At 42.9% G+C, this 20,895-nt stretch overlaps 1 protein-coding gene across 5 annotated transcripts in view; it reads right to left on the bottom strand.

Annotated features, from left to right (window-relative positions):
• The window catches only part of UHRF1 (ubiquitin like with PHD and ring finger domains 1), a 63,588-nt gene that overhangs the window by 9,561 nt on the left and 33,132 nt on the right, over positions 1–20,895 (bottom strand). For 2 of the 5 annotated variants that reach the window (XM_067558439.1, XM_067558467.1), the window contains exons 1-7: positions 19,151–19,440; positions 18,543–18,708; positions 7,415–7,678; positions 6,770–6,945; positions 5,897–6,112; positions 1,145–1,251; positions 732–918 (exon numbers count right to left, since the gene is read on the bottom strand). In XM_067558439.1, coding sequence (XP_067414540.1) covers positions 732–918; positions 1,145–1,251; positions 5,897–6,112; positions 6,770–6,945; positions 7,415–7,678; positions 18,543–18,701 — 1,109 coding nt within the window. In that variant the 5' untranslated portion in view covers positions 18,702–18,708; positions 19,151–19,440. Of the gene's footprint in view, positions 1–731; positions 919–1,144; positions 1,252–5,896; positions 6,113–6,769; positions 6,946–7,414; positions 7,679–18,542; positions 18,712–19,150; positions 19,441–20,895 lie in introns of those variants that run through there. The other 3 variants (XM_067558459.1, XM_067558446.1, XM_067558454.1) reach the window with 3 other exon arrangements.

Genomic DNA, 20,895 nt, shown 5'->3' with positions numbered 1-20,895 from the left:
AGAGACAGCATGTCTTAATCGGGCTGGTAAAGTTTTAATCAGCTATGTCACAAAGCTTGCTTCTAGAGAGCAGAGCCTCTATCAAAACAATTATTTATGCTTAGGCCTTCTCTACAAGCAAAAAGGCACATCTAAACTACAGCACAGCTACAGCACTGCAAGTGTGACGTAGTGCCATAGTGTAGACGCTTCCTACATTGACAGAAAAAAACCCTGTCAATGTAGTTAGTCCAGCTATCCAACAGGCGGTGCTAGGTCAACAGAAGTCTTCTTTCGACCTAACTGCATCTACAACACTGCGGGTTTGGTTGACTTAAGTACAGCATTCACAGCGCGAAATTATTCACAGCTCTGAGTGATATAGCTAACTCGATCTAACTTTTAAGCATAAACCAGGCCAAAGCTGCACAAATATCCCTGAAGTTGTGTTTTTAAACCAGTTTTGTTGAACATGAACAAAACCTCCGGGAATCATTAAAGAATTTAAACCTGAATTATAGTTATTTAATAAGAAACGGACTTGACTTAAGCTAAACTAAATAGCTACAAATCAGCTTTAAATTTATTTTAATAGCATTAATGGGGTCTTGCTCTGGTGTTTTTAACCAATTTTGTTATACACATTCAGAGACACTTGTGCAACTGTGCACACACAAGGCCTTACACACTTTTCACCACCTAAAGCCTACATATAAAAGTTACAATACTGAACAGGCATTTCCATGACTTACCAGTCCTCATCATCTGGTATGGTACTGAGGGGAGGGTTGAGACAGTAGATGTGGAAAGCCATGTCACACTCATCACACATTAGCTGTTTATCTGGATCCTGTTTACCTCCACACACATGACAGGCACACATCCTGCAAGTCTTGTTTGGGTTGTCTTTACAATGTTTACACACTGGTCCACTCTGCCCTACGAACATACAGAAACCACAATTACTGCTACTTCAAACTCCAGAAAATACTAGTTACACTAAAATGGACAAAAAGCCTCAACCACAAACATTAAAGACTAATTTTCTTGGGTATCCAATACTAACAACAATCTTCTTGCGTATCCACTACTAACAACAAGCTAATCAATAACACCATAACAATAAGATGCAGTGCGAAGTTTAAAGGCTAGATAAAAATCTCACTTTTTAACGGGCTGGTACTAGTTGGACTAACACTGCCAGGTTCTTCAATTTTGTAAATTTCATCCACAAAGATAATTCTGCAGTCATTCAAGGAATCACCAGCATCCCTAGAGAGAGAAATTCATATGTCAACAAAATCAGCCTTAAAAAAAAAAAACCACTCACTATTGCACGGGTATATTATCTAATGCAAACTGGGAGACATGTTCAATATATCCTGTATCACAAGTAATTTCAGTGAAGCATTCTGGGTCACGTACAAGATGATCAATTAACATATCTGTAATAATCAATGAGGCAACAGTGCTGTAGTACTAAGGGGCTGGTCTACACCCTGTTTGTGTACAGATATACTGGCTTAGACAGATATAGTTAAAACAATACAAAAAACCCTAGTACCAATGCAGTTATTCCTGTATAAAAATGCTTTTATAGGTATAGCGTGTGTGAAATAGCAAGGGCAGAGGGCAATAGGAGAGTGATTTTTTTTTTTGGGGGTGTGTATGGAGTGATTTAACAAAACTTTAAAATCTAGGATGTGGCGATATTTTACATCCCGCAACACCTTTTGCCACATCCACATGTTACTCGCATTTATAAAGAGTTACAACAGGAGTTTTCACAGAACTATATGTACCAGACCCGTTGATGTTAACCCCTCAAATTCTCTGAAGGTGGGGAAAACAGTTTACAGAAGCGGTTTTAGAAGGGCGGTATGTAAGTCCCAGAATGATCTGGGCTTTATTCCCTGTAGACTAGCCAGAGTCATTAGAGGGCAATTAGGAGCAGCTGAGGCCAATTAAGGCCCAGCCAGGTGCCTGATAAAAACCCTCTGCTCCAGAGAAACAGTGCAGGAGCTGGAGAAGTAGGTGTGTTGTGCTAAGGAGCAGAAAGGAGTACAGCGTTGTGTGGAAGAGTCCTGAGAGCGGTACTGGGCCCAGGAGGGGGAAAATCTGCCCCTGGCAAGACTGATACTCCTCCAGGCACAGGGGCCTGGGTAAGGAAGCCCAGTCCAGACAGCAAGGAAGCAGGGCTGAAGAGGCCAGAAGGACCGGGGGCGGGAATTAGGCCAGGGGAAAAAGATTGCAGCTGCAAGTATGGTGCCAGCAGCACATAGCTGCTACTCATAGGGCCCCTGTGCTGGGAGCCAGAGGGGTGGCCAGGCCCAGGTCCCTACCCCGCTCCCTGGGGAGACGGGGTAACTGGTGATGCTCTGGCCCACTACAAGAGACAGAAGCATGAGCCCACTAGGGCGAAGCCAGCCGTCTACCACACAGTGCAAAGTGTGTGTGCGCGCGTAGAAGTCTTTAAAATATGTTACGTTCCCCAAGTCTTTCCAATGGAGAATTAACTCAGAAGCTCAATCATTTAGCGCTAACAACATGCTAGTAATGCCCATTCTTTACAGAAAAGACAGGAACTTTAACCAATTCATTCCAAGGAGGTATTTTAGTGATGGTAGGGCTATTGTGTAAAACAAAAGCTTTGTTTACCCAGCTGCTTATTTCTTCCCAGGCTCTAGTGTCTGCTCCTCCACTACAGCATGTCCATCCTCCCCAGGGTCTTTTCCATGTCCTACTGGAACATGCCTGCCCTGTGCCACTGCCCCTCTTCCACTAGTGAGCCAATGCCTCTTTAGCCCAGTTTCACAGCAAGTTCCTCTCTCTCCTTTGACCATTCCACACCTACCAATTAATGGCTGTTTCCAGCACCTCCAGCCCTCTCTCCACTTTGCCCCCCATATTGTTCTTTATTTGTATTGAGATAGCACCTAAGAGCTCTAGTCACAGACCAGGACCCCACTGTGCTAGGTACCACATGCAGAACAAAAGACGGCCCTGCCTGAAAGAGTTTAAAATCCTTACTAACAAACTGAATTCCTTTTCACATTATGGAAATTCAGGTATGAGGGATTTAATATCCCTTAACAGAGCAGACAGGATTGGTTGACAGCAACACTGCCTCAGAAAGATGAAAGGCTGAGCTGAACTTGGTAGAATTTGAACCTTCAGCTCCAAAGAGTTTCTCAGCAAAACTATGCTTAAGTTATTAAGATATCCTCTAAAGGTTCCAATGTTTTATTATGGAAACTGAGCACCCTGTCTGCCACCCTCCATCCCCCCTCTTTTTCAGGAACTTCCTGCAATTCCTCCCAAACTCTTCTGTGCCAGGGTCTCTGTGTGCCTCTATTCTACCTTTCTCCTATACCAGGGTCCCCTATTCTGCCCCCACACCTGGCTCTGTGCCATTCCCATTTCCCCCACATGGCATGGGTTTTGTGTGCCCCATTCCCCCATACCAAGGACTGTATGTACCTCTATTCCTCCCATTCCACCTTACCAGGATCTGCCAATCTCCCACCACCTACTAGAGATTGTGTATGCCTCCTGTGACACAAAGACTTATCTCTGTCGGCAACTCTGGTCCAGTCTGACATATTCACTAAACCTAACAAACAGTGTTCTCAAGATATATACCCAAAAGGTGACATGTAACAGATCACTGGAAAAACTAAACTCACCCATCATTAATATTCTTGAGTGATATATGTATAGGGTGTGTACAAAGATATAAATGTGTGCTAGAATTATATTCTTAAACTGTGTTTGGCATGAAACGCATAAGCACACTGTGCCTTAGACAAAGGAACACGTATTTGCTTGTCTGACCAGCCTGGTGTCAGGCAGAAACAATGAAGATACATTCACACACAAGATAAACAAACCTATTAAGCTAACAAGCAAGGGAGAAGATAGCATGAGGTCTACATCTGTTGGGATGGGTCTGGACTTACCTTTCAAAGAATGTGTTTTAAAAGGTTTCCTGGACTATAAAAAGAAAGGAAAGAAAACTACATAGTGGTATATCACTTGGTCGATTCAAGGGGCCAGAGCTCTTGGAAATCACAGAACACTGAGTCCTTCAACCAAGGCGGTTGAAGTCTCTAAGAATTAAATATAGGTGAGAAACCTGCTTAAGTAAAGATTGTAACTTGCTGAAGTTGTTTTCATCTTAGGAACATATTTTTACTTATTTGTAACCCTTTATCTTTATTCCTTATAGTTGGTATCACTCAAGCCTCTGACTTTTTGTTTAATACAAGTGTTTTACTTTTATTCTATCTAATTCAGTGCTGAGATTAAATTAAGAAAATTTGTCAAAACAGTTAAATTAATGAACTGCAGTGTATTGACTTTAAAGGAGCACTGAACTGAACATCTGCGAATGTTCCATGAGAGGGCTGGATGCTACAGAGAAACAGTTTTGGGGAAGTTTGGGATGAGGGAGTGTTGGGGTCACTTCAAAAAGTAACTGTGTGGTGGAAGCCAGCGTGTGACTTGCATGCTTGTATGCTGGCTGTTGGTGTCAGGGCTTTGAGCCACAATAGCATAACATTTAAGGCACCCAGAACTTGCTCTGCCACTCTGACAACCCCGCCTTACTGGTCAGGGTTGGATCACAAAACGTCACCCCCTACCTCCATTCCAGCATACTCTAATCTCCCCTTCTGAGGGCAGGGGCTCTGTGTGAACCCTCATTACCCTCTTCCCCCGACATGTAAGGGGCTTTGTTTGAATACTTTTTCCCCCTCCCCTCATATCAGGGTTCCTCATTCTCCCCTCACATTCCAGGGACTGTATGCACTTCTCCCCTGCACCATTATTCTTCTCTCTGTCTGGGATAGTCGTCGTTTAGTGTTAATATTACAGACATATTAAAAAACTATTGGAAAGATGAGCAAAGATGAGCAGTGTATTATGCTGGAAGGTGTTAATGGATACCATCAAGCAGTTATTTGATCTGTAAACAGTTGCAGAGTTGCTAGAGGCTATAGCTACACTAAAGAGCTGCCAGAGACTCCATTTTCCCCCCCATTTTCAGTTTTCTGATTTTCCCCAAAAATCTATAAGATTTTGTAGGCATCAATGGTGCATCAACATCCCCTGAAACATTGGCATTGATATGGCATTAATAAAAGTTGCTGCATTACAGACAGACAGATAGAAATGCCATTGAGTTGATTATAAGGCCTTCACAAGGTTGGCCAAAAAAGTGTGAATTAAAAACTGGCCCCAAAACCAATAAAAACATGTAGATAAGACCTAAGTCCTCTATGAGGAAAAATGTTTAACATTTAAATGATAAGTAAATTATATCAAGTAAGCATAGCAGATGGCCCCTACTTTTTTTACTTCTCCCTCTCCCCTCTAAAGGCATGGGTTCACAATGTCCAGATACTTGCATCTACCTTCATATTCTAGGTTAGGACTTTGTCAAAAGGAGCTTAATGCGGCAACCTACATAAAGGGATTTTTCTACACAGCATTTATAAAAACAATGAGTTTTAAGAGTTCACTTTTTCTTTTCTTTGAGCTTATTGAGGAAGATTTTTACTTAACTGTAGACCTTTCCTGACAATGTTCTTAATAAAATCTGGGCTAGGGAATTAAAACGAACAAGTGGAACTCATCGCTCTAATATCTATTGTCCAAATCAAATGAAGCATACATATGTAAAACAAATGTCTAAGAGTTAGAATTTTACATTCCATTCAGGTTAGTAGTCTTACTAGCAGCATAACAAAGTCTGATTTTTAAAGCCATTTAAAAAAAAAAAAATTGGTCCCTTTATTGAAAGTAACGATGACAAGCAAAGCTATTAAAGAAGAGCAGTGCTTGCAAACAGAACATTTAGAAGTAATTTTGGGATTCAACATCTCATTTTTATTCTTTTAGGCTCAGGATTACTTACCCAAGCAGTATCTTTGCATACATTTCCTTGTTCATTCTAGTTTCCCGTTTTCGCAGAATCTCTGCATCATACCAAAAACCTCTCTCTTTTGGCTCATCAGGGTTATAGTTGACCATCACCACTTGCCCTGCTTCTAGTTCGTGCCACTTCAAAACAGTCCGTGCACGGGTACGTACATCTTTTGAACTCAGCTGTACAACTCCATTCTCTGGGTAGCTTTTTTGGGGGAAGAGTTGAATCAAATGATTTAATATAATCTGATTTTCACATTAGACTTTCCTTAAAAACTGGTGGTTAAGTATATGCAAGCACAACATAACACTGTTCAAAAGTTGAATCTCTTTTCTCTCCCCAGCATATCCACTGCTAATATAGGGCACAAATTCTCAGTCTTGCATCTCACTGAATATTTTGGCAATTTATTTAATTTTAATATTTTGGCCATTTATTCCACAAAAATTACACTTGTCTTCCACTCTGGTCCACTTATCCTCCAGTTTTACAGTGCATAGGGTTCAGTAATGTAATTACTGAGACAAGCTGGCAGTGTTGCTTCCAGTCTCCATTACAGGGTTTAGTACTATAGCTATACCAGTAGAGCTATATTGGCAAGCCTCGGTAGTGGAGAAGCAGCTTTATTTAAAAAAGGTTCTAAAAATGGAAGATGCTATACCAGCAAAAGGGCTTTTTGCAAGTATAGCTATGTTGGTTAGAAATGTGAATTTTTTTTTTCATACTCCTTTCATTATAGTTATGCTGATAAAGCTTTCTAGTGAAGACCAGACCAAAAATATTGTCTGTCTACATGACCAAACTATTCAACAACATCAGGAATGTATCTCATTCAAATGACATTTGTTAACTATAACTCACTCTTCATATTTCACATGATATATGATATCTTCTTCAGCAGCAGTTGATTGCAGTTCAGACTCTGTATCACTATCACTTGATTCATTTGCTGCCTTCTCTTTCCTGGTCACATTTACAATCTGGGCTTCAAACCATGCTCCCATATTCGTATCCCGAGCATCTACAAACTCATTGATCTAAACAAAGCAAGACATGTAAAACCAAAATACATTTTCCGAGGAAGCTTGAAACTCATTTAAGCCACTCTCTACAGGGCTTAGTTTTTTGGGAAATATAACTGGCCACTTAACCTACATTTGAACTCTCTTGCTGGTCCCACAGTGAATCCTGACTTCTTCTCTCCCTCTGTCTCAAATAGGATCAGGAATTATCTTTACATTTGTGTTGTGCAGCATCAAGTTTACAATGGTGTTTCATAAATAAATGCTGTTAGTAAATAATTTAGGAAATCTTGCAAGATAGTCAGTTTGTACTGGATTGGTAAAAACACTCATACTGTACCGTAAAAAACCCACTGTAAAAAGCATCTAAAAAAGGTACTTGTTCTATGCCTTCAGTTGTGCAAGGCCGATTTTAGAAAGAGGTTTTATTTTTCATTTCTGTATAGTATTTCGTACCTGAGAAGCAAAACTGAAATACACTCACCTTATAGAGTCCAAATCCCGGATCAACCAAGTCTGCCTGTGCTACTGTGCTAGGCTGACACTCCAATTCCATTGCACCCTCTCCATTGTTGGAATTCTTATCAGATTCACTCTGGCCTGAGCCACATCCAGAGTCTGTATCTGAGAGTTCCGAGTCCTTCTCTTTATTAACAGTGGGAAGCATAGCAGTACTCTGTCTTACGAGTAGCTGAACAATATCATTTAATCCAACATTGTAGTCAAAGAGGGAGTGACCATCTTCCATCTACAAGGTAAATTAAAAAAGTAACAATATAGTTAATTCAATTTATATTTTAAAGCCAACTCAAAACTACCTTTGATTACATTTGCAGACATATGCAAAAATTACTTGAAAAGGACTAATAAGAATTGAGCAATATTTGTAATTAGTGCAGGGTGTTTGGTACATTTTTATTCTTACGGTTTGGAAATTCCTTTGTTCATAGATGCAAATACTAGAGAAACAAAATGCATCTATGCTGTGGTAGAACTGCTGCACTGGCCAACTCACTCCACTTCTCTCCTGAGGTACTGAAGGGCAGTGTGAAACTGACTAGTCTTCAGTTCTTTTTGCAGCTGTCTAGGAAACCCAGCAACAGTTGCAGGCTCTGGAATCAATCTACAGACTCAGAAGACTGAGCTAATCACATTTTTCAAGTTAAAGCTAACTTGAAGGAATGTTAGTTATTTGGAAAAGTGGCATTGCATAGTGGCAGAACTCTGACTTTTGACTACATAAATAGTAATGAAGATACAGATGACCAAATAAACCTCTACCTTTTAAAGTTCTTGAAGTTACTAAAGTACTACTATTCCAGATTTAAGGCACAAGACTTGATGGTGCTGCAAGTTTAGAAGTTTAAATATGTGGTGAAGCTTGTCTAGAGGTCTGACTAATAGAAATTCTACAGGAAATCATCATCATCATCCCTCCCAGACCAAACCACCAAAAAAGTGATCCTCATAGCTTTGTTCTCTATCAGCAGGAAACAATTAACCACAAAAACTTGCACTTCAGAAGAATCACAATTCAATTGTGCGCATTCAATTATGGTTTATGGCAATAAAATAGCTATAGAGATATCCCTGGAAATATGGATAGGAACACCAAAGGTCAAGTTATTTCCTGTGCAGAAATGAAGAATCATAGCACTAATTAAATCCATCAGGCGAGAATCAGCTGAATCTTTTTATATGTAGCACCAGGGTAATGGTATCACAAAAAATCAGGTCCTGGCTAGTAATTAGTACCAGAAGAACAGCACAGAGAACACCAAAAAGAGAAGAGGGCAAGAAAAGAGCAGCACAAGATGAGAGAACACACAAGGAGCAGCCACAGAAGCATATCAGATGACATGCTGAAAGTAGCAATATCAGCTGCAAATGTTTTACTATTGGAGGGGTCTCCCCCTCCCATCATTTTGCAATATGAATCAGAACATCACAAACTTAATACACTTGAAGTCAGGAAAGGCACTATGTTGGGGGGAAAAAAATCTCACCTTAAATCTTACCCTCAAGCGCTCTCTCCATCAGAATCAATTTATTCCCTCTCTGTGCCCTGAATGAGTCTTTTATGGTCTAGTCCCTCCGACCTCAGACTAGAGAATACTCCATTAAATACACAGCAAGCCAGTACTAGTATTGACCTTCACAACTCTCTCCAAGGTCTGCATTTTTCAAACTCTTCTTTCGTTTCCCTCATGCACTGGAGGCTGCTAAAGTCTATGCATGGTACAGTCCCCTCCTCACCATAAACAAGGTGAAACAAAATAAGATACCTTGGAGATTTAAACAGCAGCACTAGTTTCTTTATAGCCTACAGTAACAATATGCTACCTTATCTATGTTTTGCCAAAAGCACTGCAGTTTGCACTGGGAGTTGTTACTATTCCCAAAACTCTCATTAATTCAAGGCCCTCAGTGTCTCAAAGTCCAAGAATCACTTATTTAAATAGGAGTATCTTGAGACACTTCACCTTTGAAAGAATTCTTGTTATCCATCCCAACTATACTGCTATCTTTTGCTCCAGTTGATATACGAGTAATCTGTTTTTCACAAAAATCCTGTTTTGCTAAAGATCAGCTCCTCAGGAAGCAAAGTACCAGCAAGTTTCACTAACAGACCATGCAGAAATGAACTAAAAGCAAGGAGGTGGGGAGGAGCGAGGAAGAAAAGAACAACCACCTCTCTCCAGCCTACAAAGCATGGATGTTAATAATGGCTCTCACAGGAGTATCATTCAAGTCCTCTTTTTCACGGATGATGATAACCAAAGCTCAGACTCTCAATGCCCTACCTACAGTGGGGAAATTTAACAAAATACCCCAATTATAACAAAATGGGTCAGGTATTAAAACCAGAGGGAGTCTACAGCTCTGGTATAGATTTGATTAGGCTTGCTTTTAGCAGGGTAAAGTTACACTTCTGGTTAAAACAGTTCTAGCTACAAGAACCTTGCCTGGACTAGGGCTACCAGTATTTGATAGGTAGGATTTTTTTTTTTTTTTTTTTTTTTAAATAAGCTTCTCTAAACAGTGTCCACACTGGAGAAGAGTACTGTGACAACTCCTTTAGCAACCAACACTGTTACTAAAAACAAGGCTGGCCTTAAGCACAAGCAAAGTGAACAGCTGCCTGAGCCCCTGGACCAACTCTGCAATTCACCTTAATCTTCCTACTCTATCAATAACACTAAAAAGGGAAGCAACAGCCTGATTGAACTTCTACACCAGTAGCTTGACTCCTGAATAAGGTTAGCCCGAATTTCTGAAATAGGAGCCCAAGTACTTTAGAACAGCCATTAGTTCAGTATGGCCTGGTCCACACTAAAGACTTTTGTCAACCAAAGTCAGCTTTTTGTGCCCAAACAGTGGTGGTGTACACACTGCAATCATCCCCACCAACCCAACTCCCCTGATTGTGCAACAAAATAAAACTACCTCGACAAGAGGCATAGAGCTTTTTGCACCAAACTTTTAGTGACAAAGCATCAGTGTAGACACCGCACTTGAAGGCCATTTACTGCAACAGAACCAAGAAGTGTCCCACAATGCCCATCCTGACTGCTCTGGCCATCAGTTTGAACTCTACTGCCCTGCAGCCATCCAACCCTCCCCCTTTAAAGTCCTGGGAATTTTTAAAATTCACTTCCGGCTTGGTTGGTGGGGAGAGCTCACATCTCATCTTCCCAGCTGACTAAGGTGGCTACACGCACTTCTGATCGGCATTTGGGGGGGAGGAGGCTGTGCAGTCCCATCTCCACTTCAGCCAAAGGAGCTATGATACCTCATCAGATTTCTCATTTAAATGGCAGAGAAGGCCTATGAATGGGACACACTGCAGTGCTGTGGGGAGGGGAAATCAAGGAGCTGCAGGGAGTCAAACTGTCACTCTGGTGTGGAGCCAAAGATCTGCCACTTCTATAAGGAGCTGGAAGCCACCTTCAGCAGCGACCCCACCTCCAAGAGACCTGTGGATACCTCCAGAGGCAGCAGACACCCAACTCAACCCCGACGAAGAAGTCGGGGACAAGGAGGTAGAGTTGGAGGACAATGTGGAACAGGAGACTGGGTCATTTGCTGACGTGGAGAGCCAGGACCTCTTCTCTACCCAGGAAGGTTTGAGACAGTCCCAGCTCTGGTGTGCAGAATGCAGGAAAGTGATTTTTTGAGCTGATGTTGCTTGGTTATAAGAAGTACAGCTGGCCTTTGCTTTATTGCATTATACAGCTGGTTGAAGGGATAGAAATGCACAAGTGTAGTTGCATTTGCATGTGTTTCCCATTCCCCTGTTCAGCTAGGCAGTGCTGCGGAAAAGTGGGTTAATGCACACAGATTTTACAGGAATCCTCCAGAGAGATCTCTAGAAATCTCTGTCCTGGAGGTACTCGCCAATCCTCTGCTGGAGATTCCTTGGCAGAGCTGCTTTGTTTCTTTCCCCATTGTAGGAAACTTTCCCACGACAATCAACAATCACTTGTGCAGGGACCAAAGCAGCACACAGGTGAGCAGTGTAAGGACCTGGTTTGAAGCTGCTCATGATGGAGATGCACCCTAGCATCCCTGCTTACTCTCAGGAATGAGAAATCAGCTTCTATGGCCCCCACCTGTGGAAAATGGTGGCACAATTTGAAATTTTGTTCCTGTCTACCTGCATCAATACCCCAACAACCACCTTTTCACCAGCTTGAGTGCTTCTTCTCACTGGACAAAACTCACCATGCCCTGGTTGATCGTCAAGCTAGGCACTTACCAAGGAACAGTGAGAAAAAGGTATATTTTACTGTAATGCATCAATGCTGTTTATTACACTCACAATCATGCTTCTGTTCATTGCTTATTGTGTTTCTACAGATGTGCCCTTGATGGGAAAAACCCTCCACACCTGCAACTGATAAGAAAACGACTATCGAGAAGCAATGAGGAGATGTTCTGAGAACTTTTCCAGTCCTCTGAGGCGGAAAGAAAAAAGGCCATGGAGACAGCATCCGAAAATCAAAAAATTGATAGGCAGGAGAGGAGGGAAAACCAAGGAGTGAGTGATAGCAGGTCACAAATACATGAAAAAAGCCATGGAGGAGCAAATGGAGCTACTAAAGTCACTCATAATTCTGCAGATTGAATTAATGCATGCTCCCCCACCCCCTCCATACAGCCAATACACAATTGCTTTCCATACCCTCCCCAAACTCCACCCACACATTGCTACCAAATTCCTGGTGTGTCGCCATACCCCGTTCACTCCACCTCTTCAGACAGCTTTCAGAACAATAACGGGACTTACAAAAAATTAGGCTGGAGGGGAGAAAGCAGTGTGGGCTATGACAACTGGGTGTATGTGTTGTGAATAATTGTTATTTAATAAAGGCATACCCTGAAGAATAAGCAATCTTTATTTGTCTCTTGCACACGGTGTTTGCACCTCACATCTATGCAGTGCAAGCTGGATAACAGTCATAGCATGGCATAGTGCTGTTTATAAAGACATCTTATTGGTGCTCATTGTCAAAATAGTTCCTCAAGGCTCCCCTGATTCAAATGGCCCCCGTTATGCCCTCTAATAGCCCTGACATCTGGTTGTTTATATTCAGCGGCAAAACGATCCGCCTCTGCACCCCACCCAGGGGGAAACTTTTCACCCTTAGTTTCACAAATATTATGGAGCACACAGCAGGCAGCTATAACCATGGGAATATTTTTCTCATTTAGATCTAACCAGCCATAAAGGCATCGTCAGTGAGCTTTTAATCTGCTAAAACGCACATTCAGCGATTATTTGGCACCTGCTCAGTCAGTTAATGAAGTGCTCCTTGCTACCATCCAGGTTGCCCACATAAAGCTTCATGAGTCATGGCAGTTAAGGGGTAGGCTGGGTCTCTCAGGATCACTATGGGCATTTCAACATCGCCCATTGGAATCTTTTGGTCTGAAAAGAAAGTCTTTGCTTGCAGCTTTCTATACAGTCCAGTGTTCCTGAAGATGCATGCACCATGTACCTTCCCTGACCAACCCATGCTGATGTCAGTGAAACGCCCATGGTGAGCCACAAATGCCTACAGTACCAGAGAATTACCCCTTTCTATTGATGTACTCCGTTGCAAGACGGTCTGAGGCCAAAATTGGGATATGTATGCCATCTATTCCCCTGCCACATTTACGGAATCACATTGCTGCGAAGCCATCCACTATTTCATGCACATTTCCAAGACTCACAGTGCTTCGTAACAGAATGTGATTAATGGCCCTGCACACTTATGATAACACAGCGCCAATGGTGGACTTCCCGATTCCAAACTGATTAGCAACCGATCAGTAGCAGTCTGAAGTTGCCAGCTTCCACGTGGGAATCACCATGTGCTTCTCTACCAAGGGGGAGTTCTGCACAGAGTTCCATGAAGATGGCTTTGCACATTCGAAAGTTCTGTAGCCACTGCTCATCATCCCAAACCTGCATAATGATGCGATCCCACCACTAAGTGCTTGTTTTACGCACCCAAAAGCAGCAGCGCACCATGTGCAGATGCTCCATGAATGCAAACAGTAATCCGGCATTGTTTGTTTGCACGGCACATAGGTCAGGCGCCTCAGATTCCAGCTCCGATTGGGAGCTCATGATATACTGCATGACCAGCTGTGATGCATTCAAAGCACTGACAACAACGTAGAACAGTGCAGGATCGATCCTTTCAGATAGAGATGGTGGGCGCTCAGGAATCTTGGGCCGTTGAAAAATGCCATGAAACAGTTGGAAACCCATGGAATGATGCAACAGAAATCACTGCATCATGGGATGTTGAGCCCACACCCATGATGCACTGCGATCCTCTCCGCTAAGAGTTGTGGGAAGGCGGAACAAGGTGGTGAGTTGCACAGCGAGATAGCTGCCCACTGTGCACTGATCTCACTGTTGATTCTAGAGCACCAACTGTGGATGCGCTTCGGCAACAGAAGTGCTGTGTAGACAGGCACAAGCATTGTAATACAGTGCTTTTTGATCATCGCTGTAACTTGCATCAACAAAACTTTCTAGCATAGACAAGGCCTTAGTGTCTGTACACATTCAATTACTTATAAAGGCACGTCTCCCGTTGGTATTTAAGCACTGAATGAAAGCTAACAAAGCTCTGCATTTGTTTCAAATCTGTCCCAAAATATTCTCCCTCCTTCACTCCTTCAAAAGGAGGATCACTCTTCATATGCCAACTATACAGACAACCTTACAATCTCTGCAGAATTTCACTCAAATGTGCTTTTGGTAGCTCACAAGGCATACAATTTGGCATATACAGTTCTGGCTGAACACAAGAAAATAGTCTCTCAGCTTTCTAAGAGCATCCTAAATACATCAGAGCGCTTCACTGAACATGTTCGAGAATTTAGCAGGCAGCAGGACAGGAGATGTTTATATTGAACAGACCCAAGTTACTTCCCTCAGAAAAGCTTCAAGTGTTAATTGTTTTAACAAGGAAACAGAAAAATCCACAGTTGTAACAAGCAACAGATAGCAACAACCACAACTGAAGGGAAAAAACTGGTTATATGTACGGCTAAAGCAAAACTTCAAGTAAAATAAATGGGATTTCTTCTGTCTCCAAGCATTATTTCCAGTTATCCAAGCTAAAGTTTGCATGAAGCTATAGAATGCAACTTAATGATGCAATGCAGTCTCAGATATGAGCCATGTATTTAAGAGTCTTTTAAGCTTATTTTACTACAAATTCAGTTAGTCATAGAAGTAGTAATGTCTTGTGGAAGGAAAAATATTCTTGTTATACAACTGTAATGTCCTACACAATGTCAGGAATGTAATATTACTGAATCATTCAAGACTGCCAAGCCAAAATTTAACTAGATAGCAGCTACCCATGATTTTTAAAAAGCTCTGCTATCTCAGGTTTTATGGAGACAGACTACCTCCTGTGAATCAAGATCTTTATAACCCTTCAAAGCAGTAAAACTTCCCTGACTTGAAAACTTAGTACTAAACCTAACAGTCTGAGATCACACAGATCCTAGTAAAATCTGATTTTCATAGATACCATGTGGTTTTACAAACTCAGTAACTGCCTTTTTCTTATAAGTACTCTTTGACCAACTAAAATTAAGCTATCCTGCTTTGGATAAAAGCCAAGATGTTGTACCAAGATTAGGAATAAATCCTGATTTTTAGACAGCAGACAACTCCTAGGTTGAATTTGTTTATTAAATGATCTACTTCACAGCAGCAGTCTAACTGTTTTCAGCTATTTATACACAGTACTTACATGCAACAGGTTGATTTCCAACAATAGTAATGTGTGTGCACAATAGTAGACACAGCAGACATTGAAACATTTATGTGACTCAGTAGACCTAGATATGAAAAATGAAGAGGATAGCCCCATTAGTGAAGGCCAGGAATGATGTCCTAGTGAGACGCCCAGTTTCTAGAGGAGGTATTAGAATGTCTGCTAGGATGCTCTCACCTGAACCTTGTTCAGGGGCTCCATCCTTTTTATTTAAATGTGAAGTTCTACCCTCTTCTCTAGCTCTCTCTCCAGACTACTATAATGGTGGTGAGATTCTCCACTCTCCCCTGGCCTTTGTTTTATATCCTATCACCAAATGAATTGACTAACACCTGACTTAAGTGCACTTCATAGCTTTCCCAAGCAAAGCAACATGAAACTGATATAAGTGACATTTTCACTACCACCCACAAGGTTCTAATTAGCAATAATGAAATTGTCCAGAATTAACTGATGAAGCTGAACAAGAGGCTGACCTGTCTGTCTGTAGACTCAGGAAGACAGAGTTATTTTACAGCCAATTAGTTATCTTCACAATCACAACCATTGAAATCTTAGGATTTGCCTACACAAGAACATTATTCCAGAATAAGATAAGGTGTCAATTTAAAACTGATATCTATTTCAGAATAACTCCATGCGTGGATACACTTATTCTAGAACAGCAAACTAAACCAGAAGAGGGCACTCTTATGCTAGAATAAGAGTGTCCACATGTTGAGCTTTTCTGAATAGCTCAGTGTGTTAACAAGCCTTTAGAGCAGTGTTTCTCAATTGGGGTTCCGCGGGAACACTGTTAGGGTTCCGCGAGCAGCAGTTCTCCATGCCGCCACGAGCAGCTGTTCTCCGCGCTGCTGAAAAAGGGAAGATGTCCCGGATTTTTCGACGGAGGGTATCGAGTGTAAGTGTAATTTAATTTATGTTTAATTGAGAAACACTGACCTAGTTGTTTGTATATAATTTGCTTATTTGGACACTTTTTTTGGCCCCATATGTAAAAATCCTATTAAGAGTTTGGGGGGTTCCGCAATTATTTATCGAGTTCAAAAGGGTTCCGTGGCCAAATTTAATTGAGAAACACTGCTTTAGAGAATCTGTTGATTGGTGGATCAGTCTGTAAAGTACACACCACCATCATACCTATGCACTTAAACTGATTGAAGATTAAGTTTAGGGGAGGTAAAATACATCATGCTCTAATTGGCCAAAGGTTCATCTCTAGCAGACCACAACTGTGTCCTCTTTGACCATATACATATGAACACTGAACTAACATTGAAACGAAGACACAGCCCGTAAAAATGACCATTAAAACCAACACTGATTGTATATGGCTGTATCCCTTAAGTTTCTAGGGAGTACAACCAAGCACTAAACACAAAAGTATAGTAATGTCTAAGAAAAAAAATCACTAGATGGCAGCATAATCCATAGTTTTAAAAACAAAATGACTCCAGCTGACACCAGACAAACTGTACTTCTCCAGTTTCAATCACTACATTCAACTCAAATGTGCTGTTAATCAGCCCCTTCCTCTTTACATTAATTCCTTCATCTATAACCAATTAGTCACTTTTACTAACCCACAAACTCTCACTGTTAACACCCAATACTCATTCCCCAAATGAAAACCAAAGAAAGATAAATTCTGCCTTGCTCCCAACCTCTGCCCACAAACACCATCTCTTCAGTAGGTCTTCACCAGCACTGCATGCTGAATTTGAGCCACAAAGATAGAAAACAACCATACCGCTAAAAGCAGGGCAGCTCTCTCATACACCAAGATATACCATTCTCTCATAGCCTATGTGAGCCTTGAGCATTAAAGTATGTCTTCACCGCATAAAAGCTGTGTTTGGTTTAACATCAAGATAGCTATTGTGACATTACTCAGGGTACAATCAGGACCGATGAACAGCTGTGTCCCCTCAGTTCTCCAACCTGGGGTGGGGTGCCTTTTACATTGCTTCACTGTGAGAGTTACCACTCCTGGCCCGCCTGGTCTTCTCTCGCATATCCTCCAGCATATAAATTACTCCCAATTATATTGACTGAGTGCTTTAGCTAGCCACTCATGAATTATACTGCAGAGAACACCAGCAAATTCCCAGTCCCAGATCTTCCCCCAGAAATATACATCCTGTACTGCACAGCTCTCTCCTGGACAGTACACGCTCCTATGAAGTCCATCATTTTATTAATAGAAAATGATATGCACAAATTCTGTTATCCTAAATGGAGTTTCCCAAATACTTCAATTCAAACATACTGGTTTAGATAAAACAAAACAAGTTTATTAAATACAAAAAGATAGATTTTAAGTACTACAAGTAAAAATGCAACTAATGCCTAACTTAACAAATGAATTCAAAGCAAAGGTCTCTCTCACCACATATTCCAGCAGTTTTACTGGCTGAATTCTTTCAGGCAGGATCCCACCCCCATTCCAAAGCTGTTTCCTTTATTCTTGAGGTGTTGGGGGTGCCATGGGTAGAGAGAAAGGGAGGAATAATTTGGGGCATCTCCCCTCTCCTCTTATAGTTCTTTCTCTTCTTTGAGAAAGATCTCCAGCTGAGATTCAGGAGACAAGAAGTCTGTGTGGACGGGAACCCCCAGCTATTTTGTCAAGATGGAGGTTTTCACCCACATCCTCTTTGCTGCCAAGGAATGGCCACTTAACCAGGTGATGGTCCATTTGATTTTGCTGACACCTGGCTGAGGCATTGGCTAGCCTTCTGACTCTGGGGAACTGGTTTGTGGCTGCTCCCTCCAGGTGTGGAACATGTCTTAGTAACATCATACAGAGGAAACTTATAACTTTGCATGTAATGTTGCCACATATTTTGCCAGGACAATAATGATCAGCAAATTATGAGTTCTCAAATGATACCTCACAAGGCATTCTTTGTACAAAATGTATCATATTTTTTGTAAAATGGGGTGACTATGGAGGTACAGACTGTCACAATGTTAACACTATTTTTTCAGTGAAGACAAAGCCACAGTGCTTTGTCAACACTAACATTCATTCACACCTAGTCTTGCTCTTGTTATGTTTAAGTAATGATTTGTATTGTACTGTTTTAATCATTTGGTCAGTACTCCAGTTGGATAGGAATGCCTAATCAGAACTATCCTTAGACTTATTACATTCTTTGAACATAATTTAAGGCAGATTCCTTGTTTGATGACATGCAACCCAGGGCATAGATAAGGTGGCAGTTTTACCCCCACTCAACATGTGGAGGAGAATGTGAGGTTTTTTTTTTTTGGGAGGGTGCCAATTCATTACACTAGTAAAGACAACAGGGTAGGTACCTGTTTGCCCCGATAGAAGAGTCTCTGCCTGTCAGGTCCCACACCTTCGCCGAACACTTCGTGTATCTTCAGCCGCAGCTCCTCCACCTTGGTAAGTTTGGAGAGTGAGTCCACCCGGTGGGTCTCCTTGCCATCCATGGTGCGCACCTGGATCCACATGGCGGCTCTGCTAAGGGAGAAGCAGGAGCGGGTGACACACCCAGAAACGGGGACATCCCGGGATAGGGGAGATGAGGCCACGGCCTGGTTCTACACCTAGATCCTGCAGGCAGAGCCGCCTGGCACCAGGCCCTAGGACCCCCACCCATCCCGGGGGGGCAGCTCACCGCAAGACCCGCGCTCCAGGGGGAGGAGACGTTTAACTGGGGGCCACCCAGCCTCAGCTCTTCCCACCCCAGCCAGCCACCCCCAGCGCCGGAGACAGCTCAGGACCAGCCCCCCAGGAGATGTCCCCAAGGCGGACGTCCCCCTACCCCAGCCAGCCACCGCGCAGCCCTCTCAGCCCTTCCCACCCGGCCGCCCAACTCTGCCGCCGGAGGCAGCGCCCACCCCGGGGCCAGCCCCTCTAGCTCCTGCCGGACACCACTGCAGCCCGGGCCTGAACTCACCCCGGCCTCTCCCACCGGCTGCTCGCTACGTTCCCAAGCGCCCACCTCAGGCACAAGTTGGGCCCAGGCCAGCGGCGACCCTCGGTCTTCTTCAGCCACCGATTTCAATGAGACCTCTCACCCTAAGCCTCCCTTACCCCCCCGAGCCGCCCGCCCTCGCTCTCTCCTACAAGTCCTCCCAGATCATTGGGTCGCAGCCCGGCCGGCCTCAACACCGATTGGCTCATGCCCTAAACGCCCGCCCCTCCCCACAATTTAGCCGGTTAGGCTGCGCCTCCAGGCCGTCCCGCTCCCTCCTCGCGGGCGGGCGGCGCGCGCCAACTGTATCTCGCGCCACAATTGAAACGCTCTCTTTAGTCTCGCGGAGTTCCCCCCCCCCGCCTTACAAAAATCTCGCGTGGTTATGTAAATAAAAGGAGACAGCTGCAAGGCTTTTTAAAGGGGCAGTCCGTTCTAATTGAGGGTCAGAGAGAAGAGGTGCAACTTGCAAGAGCCTAGCCCGTGGAATAGATAACCAGAGGTGCCTCTGAATGTGTAAATCTGTCTCCCCCACTCCCTCCCCTTCATAAAGGCTAAAATATAGAGGAGCACATTCTTAGGGTGCATTTTATAGCCTGACAGGACACTCACCTACCCTTACTGCACTGACTACTTGCCCCTAGAGGAAGAAGTCCCTTGTTCGGGCATTAGTTGCAGCATATGGCAAACGAGAATCTTACCAGGTGCAAACACAGACCAAGCCATTGCAAAACAGCAGCGTCCTTCTGCCAGGCAAAAGGGACCTCTTTCAGAGTTGGGGATTTTCAAATTGCCATAGGCTGACAATCAATGTGTCTTGTGCAAATCCGATCCGACCCCCCCCCCCCCGTCCAAAAAAAAAAAAATCTTAGTATATTGTTTAAGAATAAACAAGTGGCGATTCAGAAGATCTGGTTCCCACATTTGCATCTCGGTGACCAGAGCAAGTGTATAGGAACTCCCTGTCTGATGGTTGTTTCTCCTCATCCTAAATGCAAGCTTGTTTGCATATTCAGTTGCAGCATATGGTGAATGTGGTCAGCAGATGGGTCTCCCTCCAACTGCACTCGGAGACCAAGTTACTACAAAAGCTGTGATGCATCCAGGTTCTAGAGTTCTATTTCTAGCTGCAGGGGTGGCCTTTTCAAATAAACACCTACAAACTTCCATAGATTACTTGCAAGTGTGGGGGCACAGAGATGCAAACTGCACAGTCGATGGTAATCTATGACAGTTTGCAAATCCTCTTCATCAAATAAGTAAGTAGGCAGGCAGGCAGAAAGAAAGAAAGGCTGTGAGTTGCAAATGGCATATATGGCCTCTGACACCTTAGAATTTGAGAGCAGTGGGACACTTTTTTTGGCAGTCACTGGATCTCTGCATGAACTTGGAGGGAGTTCCTTGTTTGTCATATGCTACCAATGAACAGGTAGCCAGGGCTCTCTCCAAGTGCAACCAGAGCTCAAGTCACAGGCAAGAGAGACTGTTACCGCCAAGCTCCCAAATGCCACCTGGAAGTAGGACATCTTAAACTTTCAATTGTTTTAACTTTATTTTTTCTGAAGGGAAGGTATATCCAAGTTGGGCATTCAGTAGCATCCCAATACTATCTGCAAACCCGCCCACCCCACCATCTCCTAAAATGAATTTCACATACAACTGCGAGATTTCTAGTTTCCATCTCAGCGCCCAGCCACAGGAATGGAGCACTCAGCTTCTGAAAGGCC

The sequence above is a fragment of the Emydura macquarii genome, unplaced genomic scaffold (assembly GCF_026122565.2).
Source record: "Emydura macquarii macquarii isolate MOO-44397 ecotype Brisbane River unplaced genomic scaffold, CSIRO-AGI_Emac_v2 contig_306, whole genome shotgun sequence".
Classification (NCBI taxonomy): domain Eukaryota; kingdom Metazoa; phylum Chordata; order Testudines; family Chelidae; genus Emydura; species Emydura macquarii.
Note: the sequence above shows the minus strand (reverse complement) of the source record. Positions and strands in the feature narration are given on the sequence as shown.